At 36.6% G+C, this 16,369-nt stretch overlaps 1 protein-coding gene across 4 annotated transcripts in view; it reads right to left on the bottom strand.

Annotated features, from left to right (window-relative positions):
• Positions 1-16,369, bottom strand: part of fbln2 (fibulin 2) — a 254,081-nt gene that overhangs the window by 234,541 nt on the left and 3,171 nt on the right. For all 4 annotated transcript variants that reach the window (XM_072280371.1, XM_072280369.1, XM_072280372.1 and 1 more), the window contains 2 exons: positions 12,938-14,216; positions 10,238-10,354 (listed from right to left, as the gene is read on the bottom strand). In XM_072280371.1, the coding sequence (XP_072136472.1) occupies positions 10,238-10,354; positions 12,938-14,069 (1,249 nt within the window). In that variant the 5' untranslated portion in view covers positions 14,070-14,216. The remainder of the gene's footprint in view (positions 1-10,237; positions 10,355-12,937; positions 14,217-16,369) is intronic.

Genomic DNA, 16,369 nt, shown 5'->3' with positions numbered 1-16,369 from the left:
CTTGAAAATTGCTCTCAACGACAGAATTTGTGAATAATCGGTTTTCCTGAAGATGTTGAGATGGGAGATCCTACTAAATAGTTTTCTAAATTGTTAGCGGATGTGTTTGGTCCAGGTATATTGGAGGAACCCCCGCTGTTAGACCGCGCACAGCGTTCTTTACGTTTTAAACCGGCGAAACTGGCCAGACTGAGGCCAGTCATTGTTCGGTTTCGTTATGTTCATGATAAGGAACAAGTGATTTCAGCTGCTCAGCAGAAAAGCATGATTAAGTTTCAAAGTTTTAAATTTTGGATTGTCAAAGATACAGCCAAGAAGTATTGAAAAAATGGATGACTTTTAAACCACAGATGTCAGAATTTTATTGTCAGGGCTATGAAATAGCGTTACTGTTCTCAGCCTGTTTGAGAGTTGTTATGCCGGACAATTCTCATAGCTTGTTCAAAACTCCAACCGAAGCTCTAAGTTTTCTTGACAATCTGTCTCCCTCTGTTGAGGACTAATTAATACGTTTTTTTTTCCTCTTGCCTTTGATCTATTTTTCGTTTCCTTTCTTTTTTTAAAAAAAAGAAAATATTTAGTTTGTAAAATTAGAACTTTATATTCTGAGGGTTTTCTGCCTTGATCTCGCAGTGTAGGTACGCTTTATATTTTTAAATAATAGTATGCTTTTTTGTTAGTAATTTTGTGTATCTCACTTTTAATATTTTTTCTTTTTGAGTGTTATATAGTTACAAGTTTAATGCTTGTTTTCATTTTTATTGAAATGTAACTGGAGAAGTATTATATTTTAAGATGGTGGATTGTTTTCTTCTTCTTCCTAGAATCCTCTCTTTCTTTTGCACTACTTCCAATCATTTATATACGAAAAACCAATAATATGAGCAGGCACTTGATCTTTTTTTTGAAATGTGAGTAAGTAACTATTTTACGTTTGTAATTGCTGTATTCTTTTCCTTACCTTTATAGTAACTTTTTTTCACTTTTTTGAATATGGGTGGTTTTTCTTATGATAAACATATTTCTTTTGGGTCGCCTTCTGGAAAGATGAGGTTAGAGTTAGCTGTAGATTTAGCTTTAGCCACTTTCTGGTTTTTTTCTGGGTTTTTGTGGGAGGAGGGAGGTATTTTTGTTCTTTTTTTTAATTTGCTTTTACTTTTTAAAAGGGCTGACCTGAAACTACCAAAATGTCAGAAATTTTGTAACTTCCGGTTCCTCTTTGGACCTTTTTACCTCTTCTGGGGTTACGAGTTTGTACTCTGCTTAACCTTTTACATACCTTATGCTCGAGTTCAGTATGACGGATAAGATTATTAATTTGGTTTCTTGGAATACAAATGGCTTAAACAACCCGATTAAACGGAAGAAAAAATTTAAAGTATTCCATAGGATGAATGCTCACATTATCTTTGTACAAGAAACTCATGCCTGGAAAGAGAGTAATTAGCATTCTTTTTAGGTTCTGGAAAAATTAACAGCACCACTCGAATTCACAGGCCAAAGTTAAAGGAATTTCTATTTTTATAGATTTGTCAATTTCATTTCTGCACCATGAGACGGTTTCAGACCTGAATTGGCAGATTTTTATTAATTACTGGTTTGTTATTTAACAAAAAAGTTGTCAAGCTTAATGTTTATGCCCCAAATGTTGACTGTCCCGATTTTTTTAAACAATCTCTTTACATCTCTTCCTAATTTAAATGATATTTTGATTATGGGTGGAGATTTCAACTGTTGTTTAAATCCTTTGATGGATAGATCCATGTCCAATCAAGTATTTCCGAATAAATCGGCTACCCTTATTAACTCTTTTATGACTGATTCTGGAATCTTAGAAATTTGGAGATTCTTGCATCCAAATGAGAAAGAGTTCTCATTTTTTCCACATGTATATCATCACTATTCAAGAATTGATTATTTTCTTATCGATTCTCGATTAATTCCACTTGTTACTGGTTGTAAATATGATTCCATTGCTGTTTCTGATCATGCGCCGTTGAAACTATCTATTAATTCAAGGGATACATCTACTAGTTCTAGACAATGGCGACTTAATACCACTTTGCTTCAAGATTAGGATTTTGTCAAGTTTATTGAGGAACAGATTAATTTAGCAAGTTCTACAGAGAATATTTCCAGTGGGACACTATGGGATACTTTTAAAGCATATATTCGTGGACAAATTATTTCATATACTGCTGGATTAAAAAAGCGAACTAATAATGAAATACTTAAACTGGTTAACAAGATTAAAGAAATTGACAAGAAGTATTCTATAGCCCCTAATCAGGAGCTTTACAAACAGAGAGTTGAACTTCAAATGGAACATAATCTATTATTATCATCTTCGATTGAAAGTCATTTAACCAAAACTAAGAGTCAATTCTATATACATGGTGATAAACTATTGGCTAATCAATTGAAATCGGCCTCGGTTAAGCGACAGATTGTTAAGATTTGTAAACAAGATGGCACTTTGACGGTTGACCATGATGAGATAAATAAATCCTTTCAAGAATTCTATACCTCCTTGTATCAATCAGAATTTCCTGATGACTCCACTATAATGCATGAATTTTTAAAGAAATTGAATATTCCAAAATTATCATCTAATGAACGTTTAAAACTAGACGTACCTATTACGGTAGAAGAAACAAAAAATGCTATTTTTTCGATGAACTCAGATAAAGCACCTGGCCCAGACGGATATACAGTAGAGTTTTTTAAATTTTTCTCTACCACACTGACTCCTTGACTATGTAGAATTTTTAGCAATGCAGTATCTATAGGTAAATTACCACAATCTTTTTATCGAGCTTCTATTTCCCTAATTCTTAAAAAAGATAAGGATTCTACTGAATGTGCATTTTATAGGCCTATTTCTTTGTTGAATGTGGATTCTAAGATTTTTTTCTAAAATAGTGGCAATGAGATTGGAGAATGTATTACCTCAAATTATTTCTGCTGATCAGACTGGATTTATTAAAAACCATCACTCTTCTTTAATATTAGGAGATTAATGAATATTGTTTATACTCCTTCACCCAGAATTCCAGAAAGTGTTATTTGATTGGACGCTGAGAAAGCCTTTGACAGAGCTGAATGGACATATTTATTTAATACCCTTGAGAAATTTAATTTTAGTCCGATATTTATATCTTGGATTAAACTGATATATCTTACTCCTTTGGCTCCGGTATTTACTAATAATCAAAGATCTCCCCTTTTTCATCTATTCCGTGGTACTAGACAGGGCTGCCCTCTTAGTCCACGACTATTTGATATTGCCTTGGAACCGCTAGCTATTGCTATTCGTGACCCCCCGAATATATTTGGCATTACCCATGGAAATGAGACTCATAAACTATCACTATATGCAGTTGATTTACTATTATACATTTCTAACCTGGGGAAATCTATTCCGGCAGTATTAACTTTGCTTGCTCAGTTTAGTAGTTTTACTGGTTATAAACTGAATCCAGGTAAGAGTGAACTTTTTCCACTAAATATGCAGATTCCTAGTTATAGATGTTCTCCATTCAGAGGGACTCCTGACTATTTTACTTGCTTGGGAGTTAAAATTACTAAGAGACATAAGGATCTATTCAAGTTCAACCTTTTACCGTTAATTAATCAGGTTAAGCAACTGATTACTAAGTGTTCCCCACTGTCTCTATCACTGATTAGCCGAATTAATGCTATTAAAATGATTATTTTACCCAAATTTTTATATTTATTTCAAACAATACCAATTTTTATTCCTAAATCCTTTTTTGATACTATTGATTCCAAAATTTCCTCTTATATATGGCAGAACAAAAATCCCAGATTAAGTAAAAAAATACTTAGAGTCCAAGAAAGATAGGGGTTTAGCACTGCCTAACCTAAGGTTTTAGTAGTGGGCAATTAATATTTGATATTTAATATTTTGGACATAAGATTGGAATATAATTCCAAGCCCATATTGGGTAAACCTTGAAGGCTACTCTGTACAAGGGTTCTCTTTAGCTTCCATTTTAGGAACTTCACTTCCTTTTGTACTATCTAAATTGAATAAACAAATGGTTAATCCAATAGTTAAACATACGTTTCAAATTCGTAAATTATCAAGACCTATTATGTCTAATTTTTTCTCCAACCCTCGGTTATGGACCAAGCCTTTTTGATATGGAAAACGAAAGGTATAACATGTTCTCGTGCCTTATTTCTGGATAACTGTTTCATGTCCTTTGAACAGTTATCTAAGAAATCTGATTTGCCTAGATCCCATTTTTTTAGATATTTACAAATAAGAAATTTTTTAAATACTATGTTGCCTACCTTTCCGACCTCATGCCCTACTGATATTATCGATAAAATTTTAGGTTTAAATCCTCTTCAGAAGGGATTAATAGCATCTATCTATGATATAATTATGAAATTACAGCCAGATATATCTGATAAAATTAAAAATGAATGGGAAAGGGAACTTCAACTTTGCCTACCTATAGAGAAATGGGATAAGATTTTTCATTAGGTCAGTACTTCCTCTCTATGTGCTAAACATACATTAATATAATTTAAGGTAGTGCATAGAGCCCATATGTCTAAAAATAAATTAGCCTGTTTTCATTCCCATATAAACCCTATTTGTGACAGATGGTACTCTGAGGTGGCTTCTCTAACTCATATGTTTTGGTCCTGTCCTCTTTTGGAAAAATATTGGAAAGATATTTTTGATATGATCTCAATGGTTCTGTGTTTTGATTTACAACCCCATCCTATTACGGCAATTTTTGGATTGTCAATGGTAGAACATAGACCTTTATCTTCTTCAGCCTGTCGGATGATTGCATTTGTTACTTTAATGGCCAGAAGATCTATTTTATTGAACTGGAAGGAGACCAATCCTCCTACCACATTCCAATGGTTTTCCCAAACTTTATTATGTTTAAATTTAGAAAAAATTAGAAGTGATATTTTTGATCCTTTGATTAAATTTGAAGAGACTTGGAAACCATTTATTCAACACTTTCATATGACATAGTTTGACCTTTCTGAATCCTTCGTATTAACTTAAAATATATGAATAGAGGAGCGGAGTTGACGACATTACTGAACCTGTTCGATTTAAGATATTGGTCTAGCCTTGTTTTGCTCCATTTGCTTTTTTGGGTTTAGTATTTAGTTCTTTTTTTCTGTTTTTTTTTGGGGGGGGGTTTCTTTGGTTTTTTTTCTCTTTTTATTTCTTTTTTTCTATGATTAATTACATCGTAAGTTTGGAAGTCTACTATCCCTGTGTTATCTGAAATTTTTTCTGTACATGTTTATTAACAATAAGATTATTTCATTCTCTTTGTATCAACATTGTTATTTTGTTTATAATCTTAGAAAAATTAATAGAAAGCTTTTTAAAAAAAAAACATGACCACAATATGATCTCGTCAACTTGAAGGCTCTTATTCTTTGAGATTAGCAATTATCCCTAACTTGTTACTCTAGGCATGTTTTAGCATAACCTGTATTGAATTGGCAGTCTGAAATAAAGTAGTGAATGCATTTAATGGACACATATTACAAATTATGAGAATGGGGTTGAGAGGGATAATATCTCAACCATGGAATGGCAGAGCAGACTCGATGGGCCAAATGGCCTAATTCTGCTCCTATGTCTTATGGTCTTACAACTTCCAATTTCATTTTCTCACTCTATATGTTCCCTTTGATGCGTTCTTCTTAAATCTTGATTAGTACTTCCTCTATTGTATTTGCTACTGAGGGCCAATAAACATCTGGTCCTATAATCTTGTATCTGTTGTGTCCTATTACCAATGTTCTCTCCAATTTCTACTGACCAGTGTACACAAAAATCTTGTGCTGTGCAATCTCTTACCCACTGACAACAACATGTGCACCTTGAATTTTTAAGTGGAAGTAAATCTGAAGCTTTTCTAAGGAAAATAAGCCATTCCACTTCAGATGAACTAGCAGTTCCTTTGCACTTCACACCTTTTGCTTCTTTGGAATTCGACATAGTGAATCAATAATTTCTTCAACAAAAAACAGTATAAGTAAGCCAATTCTAAAATTTGCGACAAATCATTGCAAACTCCACGTTGTCAAAACTGTCCTCATCAGAAACTGGAAAAGGAAATGTGATTGTGTACAATTGTGAAATATACTTACCAGCGAGGTCGAAGGTAACAACCTTTTGTGCATTTTTCAAATTCCTTTGTGTGTTAGTAGCAAAAGATGTGACGTGTGCACATGCACACACCTTAGAGGGAACATTACCTAAAACCCTGTATCTATCTGGTCCCATAACTTTCAGAGTTGCATAAAATTCTTTCAAGGAGATCAGCATTAGGAATATTATGTCTCTTGTATCTCTGATGAGTTCAACAGCCTTTCCCAATAAGCCCCCTGCCCCCCCCAGTGTTAAGAGTAGACACAAGCTGACTTGGAGGCCTGTGACCACAGCACCTTGCACAGAGCTGTACATTATAGAAATGCAGTGATCTCTGTCAGCAACACTTGAGGACAAAAGTGAAGTTCAGACTGAGGAGCCTGGCAGAGGCTACGGACAAAACATTGATGTCTCAGGGTCCCTTTAATTAACTTCTCTTTCCTGACCTTCTGGATGCGAGTGAAATTGCAGGCTAAAGGTCACATCTTTAGCAGCCAATTTCTGTCAGTAAACACAGAAATAGCTCTGTGTACCTACCAGATGACATCATTACATGTTGGTCTGATGCTGAGCTAAGCTGAATCATTCCCAGAAGTCCCCTGGCCCAATTTCTCCAATTGTTATTAACCAGCTCAGAAATTATCAGCAAGCACAACAAAACACGGGTGAGACTGCTTTGATTCACAAATCATAAACAAATAGAACATATACATCCATCCATTTGCTAAGCAAATGAATTCAAGTGCTTGTTAGCAATCAGAAAATAGCACGCATTATTTTGCCACCAGCAGAGATTCTGTAGAAATTGAATTGAGAAAGCAAAATAATTTCTTACTGAGCATCATTCCCTGCCCATTGGTTCACCATTAAATGGATATTTGATAGACAATCCCTTAGAAAGAGGAGACCAAACACGCAAAGATGTAAGTGGACTACATCACTCTGCTGAGATAATGACATTCCTCTTTCGGACAGTTTGGCACACTGCTGAATGTACCAGCTGCAAAGCTGCTTATTTCACACCTGGAATCATGTAGAAAGTTCAAAAACTCAAAATAAATTTATTACCAAAGTACAAACTTTTGTAATATCAAAAATGATTTGAGGAAACCCTAATTTATCAAGTCAGGAAATACTTTGAATGAGGCTGGAAAACATAAAACTACAGATGTGTGAATCTGAAGTAAGCACAAAAATGTTGGAAGAACTCAGCCGGTCAAGCAGCATCTGTGGAAAGAGAAGCCAGTTAACACTGGTCAGAGGCCCTTCTTCAGAACTGGGGGCCAATGAAAGCAAGCTTTGGTCAGAACCTTATTAAAAGCAAAGAGGGAAACTTAAACCAATGAAGGTGAACAGTTTGAAAGAGACTGTGTGAAATATCCCAAAGAGAGCGGAGCAGGGATTCTTTGTGGAGAAGTGACCCCGGTTCTGAAGAAGGGCCCCCAACTTGAAACATTAACCAGTTTTTCTTTCCACAGGTGCTTTCTGACTGGCAGAATTCTTCTAGCATTTCTATATTTGTTTCAAATAAGGCGACTGGAAATCCACTGTCACATTACTGTCTCCAAAGATTTTTTCATCACATCCAAATGCCCTCCAGAGCATTTTGTATATTAGATGCCAAACAGAAGCTGTGGCCAGAAATAGGCCCCACAAACCTATGTAGTTAACTTATCAGAAAAGCAGTTAATATTTACAGCATTGCCAAGCTGAAAATATTCTAAGAGTACAAATGAAATATTCAAATTGGCGTAAGGCCGAGACTTTTCCTCTGATAATTTGGAAACAGCTCTCACTCCTCCTCAGCATTTTTCCAATGATATACTTATGTTAACATTAAAGCTATGGTATTAAAATTTATATTCCCTTTGAGAAATTATTAAAATATTTATATACTAATTTTTCAGCAAAGCTAGAGATAGCTGCAGGGACAGCAAATATAAGGAACAAAATGCCAGTTCTGAAGGTTGAATCTATTATAAAAGTAAAAGCCAGTGTTAGGGCATATTCTGGTTTAAGGGTAAATAGCAAATATCAACTGCAGCAACCAATTTTCAGACCAGAATATATATTGCAGATTAAATTTAAAATGCAGCTCAGATCAGTAAATTGCAGACCCAGAAACAGCCACTTAAACTGTTGCATTCATGCATATGCAGGCATACATTCGACACTCCACTGCATGAATAGAACTCAGACGACAGCAAACTGTAGACCAGAAGACATTTGACTGAGATGTCTGCACAGGCATGAATGCAATCGACATCCCATTGCATGAATACAATAGTATTTGACCCTTATTTTGGGTGTGCTGACAGGAAGAATTCAGAACTACAGAAATTGTCCTGATATCTTTGTTCTTTAACATATAAAATGCTGTAATGTAGGGTTGGGGTGTCTCTTTCTCTCTCCCCCCTCCCCCATACAGCCTCTCTCGCTCTCTCTTCTCTAGAGGGACTCCAAAAAGCTGTCAGCTTGTATACAGTATGCGCCTCTCAAATAAAAGACTACTTTATATCTACCAGCTGTGTCTCTCCAGTGACTTTGTTCACGTTACTACACCAGTAATTAACAAAGAGGTCGTCAGTGATACTCCTCCCACATGAGTGAAATAGAGAGTTCACATGATGACTGGTTGAACCAAAGAATGCACATTCACAAATAAGAACAACATTCTCATGCAGCTCTGGGTCAAAAGGGTGAATTTACTACTGCTGCAAGGGATTTCACAAACGAGGGGTTTTTGGCAGGCGTCTTTTGGATCCTTTATCGATGCTCGACTAACAGTATGAGAAACAAGATGGAAAAAGAATAGCTGAAGCAAAATTGTCTCACCCACAAAGAATGACATCTGCTCATCTGCGTTATTTTCAAAAACGTTACCACATATAAACAGAGCCCACTAAATTCACTCAAAGGACTGAAACACAACTGCACACAATTTCCTTCATCAGCGCTCTAAGCGGGCAGCTCTAAACTGGTTTTATTGTAATCTCCTGTGCTTCCCAGATCAGAAGCAAAGAAGGAAGAAAGAATAAAGAACTTGCTTTTATGCAATGCCTCTCTGGATTTCAGAGCATCTGAGGGCATGCTGCAGCCAAGTGGAATGTAATTTTGTGTAAACATTACAACAGTGGTATTGTAGTGTACAGAAAAGCACCACACTTCAAAACACGACCTTATCTCTAAAGTATTCTATAATGTTCTGAGGTCCTGAAAGACAGCACATAAACGCTGGACTTTCCTTTGATACAGGCACAGTGCCAGCATGATTAAAATCATAGGGTTGATAAGCCTTGGACTGAAAAAAAAACACGGCATGTCACAGGATGCTAGACCGTTGTGGAGAGTTCCCCTCAGAGCTCCTTTTCAAAGTAAGCACATCAGAAAATAACCCCTTACAAAACAATTATGCCAATAAGCACAAGTGAGCATTTCATTTCTTTTCTCTCAATTAAAAAGACTAAAGTATTGAGATCAAAGGAGTTCTAAAGATTTCTGCTCTGTTGTGTGAGCAGTGAGCAAGACTTTCATGGTCATTTTGTCCCCACACACGTCAGCAAACCTCAAATACATTTTTATTCAATTGTTAATTCTTTGGCAGAATACGGAGTATTTTTGCCCATTCTACTTGTTCCTGTGTTTAATAGACCTGATGGAGACGTGGCAAGATTAAATTACATAAGACTCAGGAAATGACTGAAATAACAAGAAACGTGAAGCACAGTAAAATCAGCGGCTGTATTGATTTCTTTGTCAGAGGCAATCAAAAAGTCTTTCAGTGGTTACTATATTGCAAAATGCCCTTTCAGTGCACTCTATTGTGGCATTTAAAATAATTGGTTAAATATGAAAAAAAAATCTCTTCACACAACATCAAGGGACAGCACATTTCTCATTTGAGCTTTCATCTAACATTTAAGTGAACTGCGGAATCTGAAAGGACAATACACCTCCTTACTCTAATAGCCCCGCAAACTTCAAGAGGCTGGCCAAGCCACATGTAGTTAGTTTTATTTGATAATTTAGGTTTGCCGCTTGCAGGTTGTCATAATTAATCTGAGTACTGACCTGTTGGAGGATTTACACCTTCACTTGTTCTGGGTAGGGAAGCCTCACTGGTGAGCGATGGATCACTAGGACGAATAGTCTGTACAAGCTGGTAACTGATATTATGCCTTCCATTTCCTTCCAGATGGAAACATTTTCATTAGATTTCAAAGTGAATTTTGCATGTATGTGCACAATCAATGTTAACTGAACCATATACAGCATAATGAACACATACCAAAATAAATCCACAAATTATTGCAATATTTTTCTGCCTGCAATCAAAGATTTTTGGGCACTATGTAAAGAATATTTTTTAAAGTTCATTTCAGTATTAGCATCTTCACTAAATTTATAATTCACCAGATAGATAATAAAGCATTTCACTGAAATTGGCACTCCTTGTAATTAAAATGAAACTTGCCCATTTTATTATCACATTCTTGTTGTAAAGAGCTGGGAAGTCGATTGGTGAAAGAGATACAGAGCTAGAGAGGGGTGAATCTAATAGGAAAGACAGAAGGCCATGGAAGAAAAAGGGAGGAGGAGCACAAGATGGAGGTGTTGGACAGGCAAGGAGATAAGGAGAGAGAGCTCTTTACTTCATCCCTCTCTCTCCCGGTTTCACCTATCACCTTGCGTTTCTCTCTCCCCTCCCCCCACCTTTTAAATCTACTCATCTTTCTTTTCTCCAGTCCTGCTGAAGGGTCTTGGCCCGAAACGTTGACCATACCTTTCTCCACAGATGCTGCCTTACCTGCTGAGTTCCTCCAGCATTTTTTGTGTGTTGCTACAAACTGGTGAGGGTGCTTGAGATGCAAAGTTACGTTCAGGTAAAAACTAACATTTGATAAACACAAACAATGCCTCCGTCTTGCAGTGTAACTCAAGGGTTTGCACAACCCTGCCTGCACAATCAAAATTGTATTTCTAAATAAATAAATTTGTGTTGTGGTGGGAAGTTCAGGTACTTGTAAGCTACTCAAACTATGAAAATATTGGACTCTGCTATAGGAGGTGGGATATTCTTTCAAATGCCATACAGGGCCAAAATTTACTCCAAGTAAATCTCTGGCATGAAAGCATTATTTTTATTGAAAAGGATTGTGATTTCCTCATTTAATTATTTCTATATAAAGTAACCTGAAAATTCCTGTTTTCATTTTTAATAAGATTGTTTAGATATTCCAATTTCTGCTTTGATCTGACGTGGGTGTTCAAACTCCATTTCATTATCTGCAAAATTAAATTATTACTTTAATTAAGAAATTTGGTTCTTACTTCTTTGTTTGTCATTCATGTGAATCTTTCAAAGTAAGTGGCTGTTCAGCCATTTGGATTCAAATCACAGAGTTGCTGAGTGCAGGGTCCTCTTGGACTGAGGTCCAAAGGGAAAGATAAATACTATGCCATTAGGATTGCTAACTCGGTGTAGACAGCACTTTTCAAAGTCAGGAATGAACACAAGCAATTGAAAAGTTGATTGAGTGGCCCAGACTTTAAGTGCATGAACTAGAATGAAGCACAAACCCAAGAGATTCTGCAGATGCTGGAAATCCAGAGTAACACATACAAAATGCTGGAGTAACTCAGCATGTCCCGGTGAAGGGTCTCGACCTGAAAAGTCAACCGTACTGTATATCCCTCTCCATAGATGCTGCCTGACCTGCTGAGTTCCTCCAGCATTTTGTGTGTGTGATTGTAAAATGTAGCACATTATTTTTTGTAACCATTTTAGATATCTTTCACCAGGTATAAGAAATAACAGGAAATATTTAATCATTTTAATGAGATAAAGCTAAATATTACTCATCCAAATGATGAACAGCTATGTAACAAGACTATATATACAGTCTGCAAACCACTGATCATTTTCATATTAAATTTATCAGTGTTAAGGTCATGCACTTCTATCACTCACAAGCTACGACTTAATGGATATTTTGTTAGTTAACATTTCAAACATCCTATTTTCTAGTTCTTGTGCTCCAAAAAGGAAAAGAAACATGAGAAATGATATTGTAGAGTTTCCCAGATTTATAGGAAAGGGTCAGGCTGCTGCTTTGGGACATCCTCAATACACAGCTTATTCTGGATTGGAGCCATGCCACATAGTTCAACAAGGGGCTGTTTTTAGCTCCGATTTAATGGCCCATTAAATGATAATAAACTAAATGACACGTGACATTTCCTTGCTGTTACCTGGAAAAATAATTCAATTGTAGCACAAAGACTACAAAGTATATTTGAATTATCATCCTCGCACCATTTGAGGAACAGAGTTCTGTCTCACTTTCTAAAAGATATTAATCTATCATACCCAAGACAACAGCCTTGAAAAGCTAAAGAAAAAAATTATTTACTGAAACACACACAAAGTGCAGGTGGAACTCAGCAGGCCAGGCAGCATTTGTGGAAAAGAGTAAACAGTCGATGTTTTGGGCCGAGACCCTTCATCAGGACTGGAAAGGAGTTTTGTGTGCATTACTTTGGATTTCCAGCCCTGCACACTTCCTCACATTTGAGATTATTTACCTCCGTCTTAGCAATGGCCCCTGTCATACCCCAATGCGTACAATGCAACTCAAATGGAGTGCTAATATCAGTCAAAACTCAAATCCCAAGTCAGACTAGTCAGCTGAGACCAGAGCACTTTCTGGAAAAATTACTTTAACATCAAATAAATTTCCGTATTAAATAAGATGTCTTCTACAATCTTACCTTCATTCAGAACTGTGGGTACCTTAATGCTGTTCTCCTCTTCATCAAATCGAAAATGGAACAAAGTTTGCGGCTGTTTGTTTGGCACAGAATTATCATCTTCCTTAATGGCAATAGGGGGTTGTTTTGTGAGACTGAATTTAACTGTAGGAAACACAGGCCCTGTTTGTTCCTCCTTCTTTTTATTGTTTTCTATCTTCTCATCAGTCACTTTCTTCTTTGTGATTTTCACTCTTTGAAGCTGTTCAATTCTCCAGGCATCTTTCACTTCCTTTTTAGACACAGTAGATTGAATAGTTGTTTCTGTTGGAGCTGCAGTACTGACATAAGGCTCCTTTGTGGTATATAATGGATCATGGGACATCGTAGGCACCAGATTGTTGTATTCAACTTCATCATCCATGCCTGAGCTTCTAATGTTGTACCTTTCTTGCCTTCTGTTAAATGATCGGTATTCTTTAGACTGTTTAGGGCCTTTCTTATGAAAGTGCTCATTACCCAAAGGCTCTTGGTCATAGCTATACTGGTCATCATAATGTTGTGCTGGCTCTTCATTCTCGTTGATTATTGGATAGGCAGATTTCTGTTCCTGGGAGGCATCACAGTTAGGTAGAGTGTAGCACAACAGGTCACCACCAGAGTTGTCACAGTGGCATACTTTACATGGTGGCATATGGAACGTATGCCCTGCTGTGTATTTCTGACCATCATGAAGGCACCCTACCTTGGCACACTGTTGGCAACCTTCATCTGACTCCAAGACTTCAATGCAGTTCTGTGGAAGCTCAGGGCAAGGGATAAAATAACAGCCGATCTTGCCTCCTCCACTGGGACACGCACACTCAGTGCTCCCGAAATCAACAAAATACGAAGATCCTTCAGGTACCTTGCCATCCCTGAACCCAGCATGAATGCAGTCGTAATACTGGTAGCCCTCGCATGCACAACCATATTGCATGCACGTGGCACAACAAGAACCAGGCTCCAACACCTCCTCAATACAGAATTCTAGCAAAGGGCAAGTCACACCAGTGCAGTCCTTCTGGGCGAAACAACTACCGTAGGAAATCAGCAGGCAGAACCAAATCCTCAGATCCAATAATTCAAAACTTTCCTTTCTCTGTGTAGCCATTGTCTTGCAGAGATCTCACAGATGATAGAAATGAACAGGAGCAGCTTTGTTTTAAGCTTTCAGGCAAAGATTTCCACAGTTAATATTTATGGTAAGTCCTGCTCCAGTTCCGATGGTAAATTAATTTTTCACCTTCTCTTCTTAAACCTCGGATTAAGAGAAGAAAAGACTGAAACTTGGCAAACTAAAACTTTCTTTGTGAAATAGAAAAAAAAGCCTTAATACTTGGGATAACACCCAACTCTTTTGTTTATGCAACTGAAACTATTGAAGTGTATTAACAGAACCTCAGGGATTGCCTCAAAGTATGAGCCCCATGGTATCTCTCAACTGCACATTAATCAACATTTCATTTATATCTTACAAGATCACGTCTACTTGTTGCATAACACAAAATTGCTCTTATTAGCAGCCTATTCCATATGGTACAACACTGTATAATTAAAGTTATTTTTTTTTCTGCAGCTTTCAATAAGCAATTTATTAACTAATTTTGACATCTAAAAGATGCATAGACCTTCTTGTAAAATACCACTGCTATTCTAAAAGATACAGTCTGTTTGAACAAACAAAAATTGAATCTTAAATAACTATAGTTTTATTTTCAGCCACAGACCTAGGAATTGCTTCCAAATCATTCAAGTTAAGTTGTTGCAAATGTCTCTTTTTATACAATGACTAGACATGGGGCAGAGCTCTTCTTTGATATCTGATTCAAAGACATTTTTAACTTTAATTTATGGTAAGTATTCTTCAAATATTTTTAATATGTGTAAAGTAATACTGTAATACGTGGAAATGTTATTTGCTACAGATTTTATTTTTGTGGACAATGATTGGGAATAAATTAAATTTCAAAAGTTTCAGATTTTTTCTACAGTGAACCACTTGAATCAAATCTACCAGCAAAGCAGAAAATGCTGAAAATATACACCAGGCTGCGGCAAAAATCACTCGATCTGAATATTACCCTTTCTTCACTCCGTTCCAATGTTGACAAGCCTGTGATATTTCTAGATATCCAATATTTATGATTTTGCAAAGTGATGTCATCTGAAAATCTGACAGAACCTGGAGAAAAATACAAGCTGCTAGAGGAACTGCACGAGTTCTTATGCAGGGTCTTGACCCAGAATACTGATTATCACTTTGCCTCCACAGATATCACTGAGTTCCTCCAGCAACCTGCTTTTTGATCTGAAAATTAACCAATATTGTTCCAAATTACTCAATTATCCATCATTATAAATGCTTACAAAGTAATGAAAAACTTCCAAACGCACAATCTACAACCAACATCAATGATTATAGCATAATTATAACTGCTAATTTCCATTTTAGCAATCATCACATGTGACTGCAACTGAGCCAAGCTGTCAACTTTACTATCAACAGTTATTTGAAAATGCACACGAAACAGAATTTTGACATACCATAATTTCAAAGAGAAAGTAATTTATTCATTCTAATGTCAATCTAATCTACAAACTTTACTTTTGTTCAGGATTTTAAGATAAATCCTACCATCAGATTCGGCTTAAGGGGATAAGGCAGGAAAAGGGTACTGATTGTGGATGATCAGCCATGATCACAGTGAATGGCGGTGCTGGTACGAAGGGCTGAATGGCCTACTCCTGCACCTATTGTCTACTGTCTATTGACTTCTGAAAATCAGATGGAATCTGGAGCAGGATACAAGTTGCTGGAGGAATTGCCCAAGTCCTGACCTAAAATATCAACAATCTCTCTTTAATCTTATAATGATTAATAGTAATTCAGAATAATCACGTTGTTTGATATTATTTTGTGTCTCAATGCCTAAAAATTCTACTGCACCAATTTTAACAGTATTAAGGCAGCATGGAGCAACATTATGTGCAAAGCATCAGCGTGGTCACAATCTTCAAATACCATCATCATTAGAAGCCTTATTAAAGTTTCCTTGTGAAATGTTAGTTCCTGGTTCAGCACATTCTACCGAAGCCCTCTGCAGCACTGATGCTTTCTGTAAAGAAGAAGTGACCTTGGTGCCCAAGGAACGTGAAGGCTGTCTGGGACAACAGCAAAGAGCCCCTGCCAGCAGGTTGCTGAGGAGATCTCTTAATGGAATGAACCTTCTCTGTCTGCCCAGTCAATGAGGACCAGCACTTTGGGGAAGCCTGCAGTGTCATCAAACCATGCTGGCCCACCTCAACATCTGGGCTGGGGTAAAAATAGATGAAGGCTTCAGTCCTTGAGTACAAAGTCTGAATATTTAACCTTCCTAAAGCAGCAGTAAACATTAAACTGCGAAATGCGGT

Source organism: Mobula birostris, chromosome 16, assembly GCF_030028105.1.
Source record: "Mobula birostris isolate sMobBir1 chromosome 16, sMobBir1.hap1, whole genome shotgun sequence".
NCBI lineage: Eukaryota > Metazoa > Chordata > Chondrichthyes > Myliobatiformes > Myliobatidae > Mobula > Mobula birostris.
Note: the sequence above shows the minus strand (reverse complement) of the source record. Positions and strands in the feature narration are given on the sequence as shown.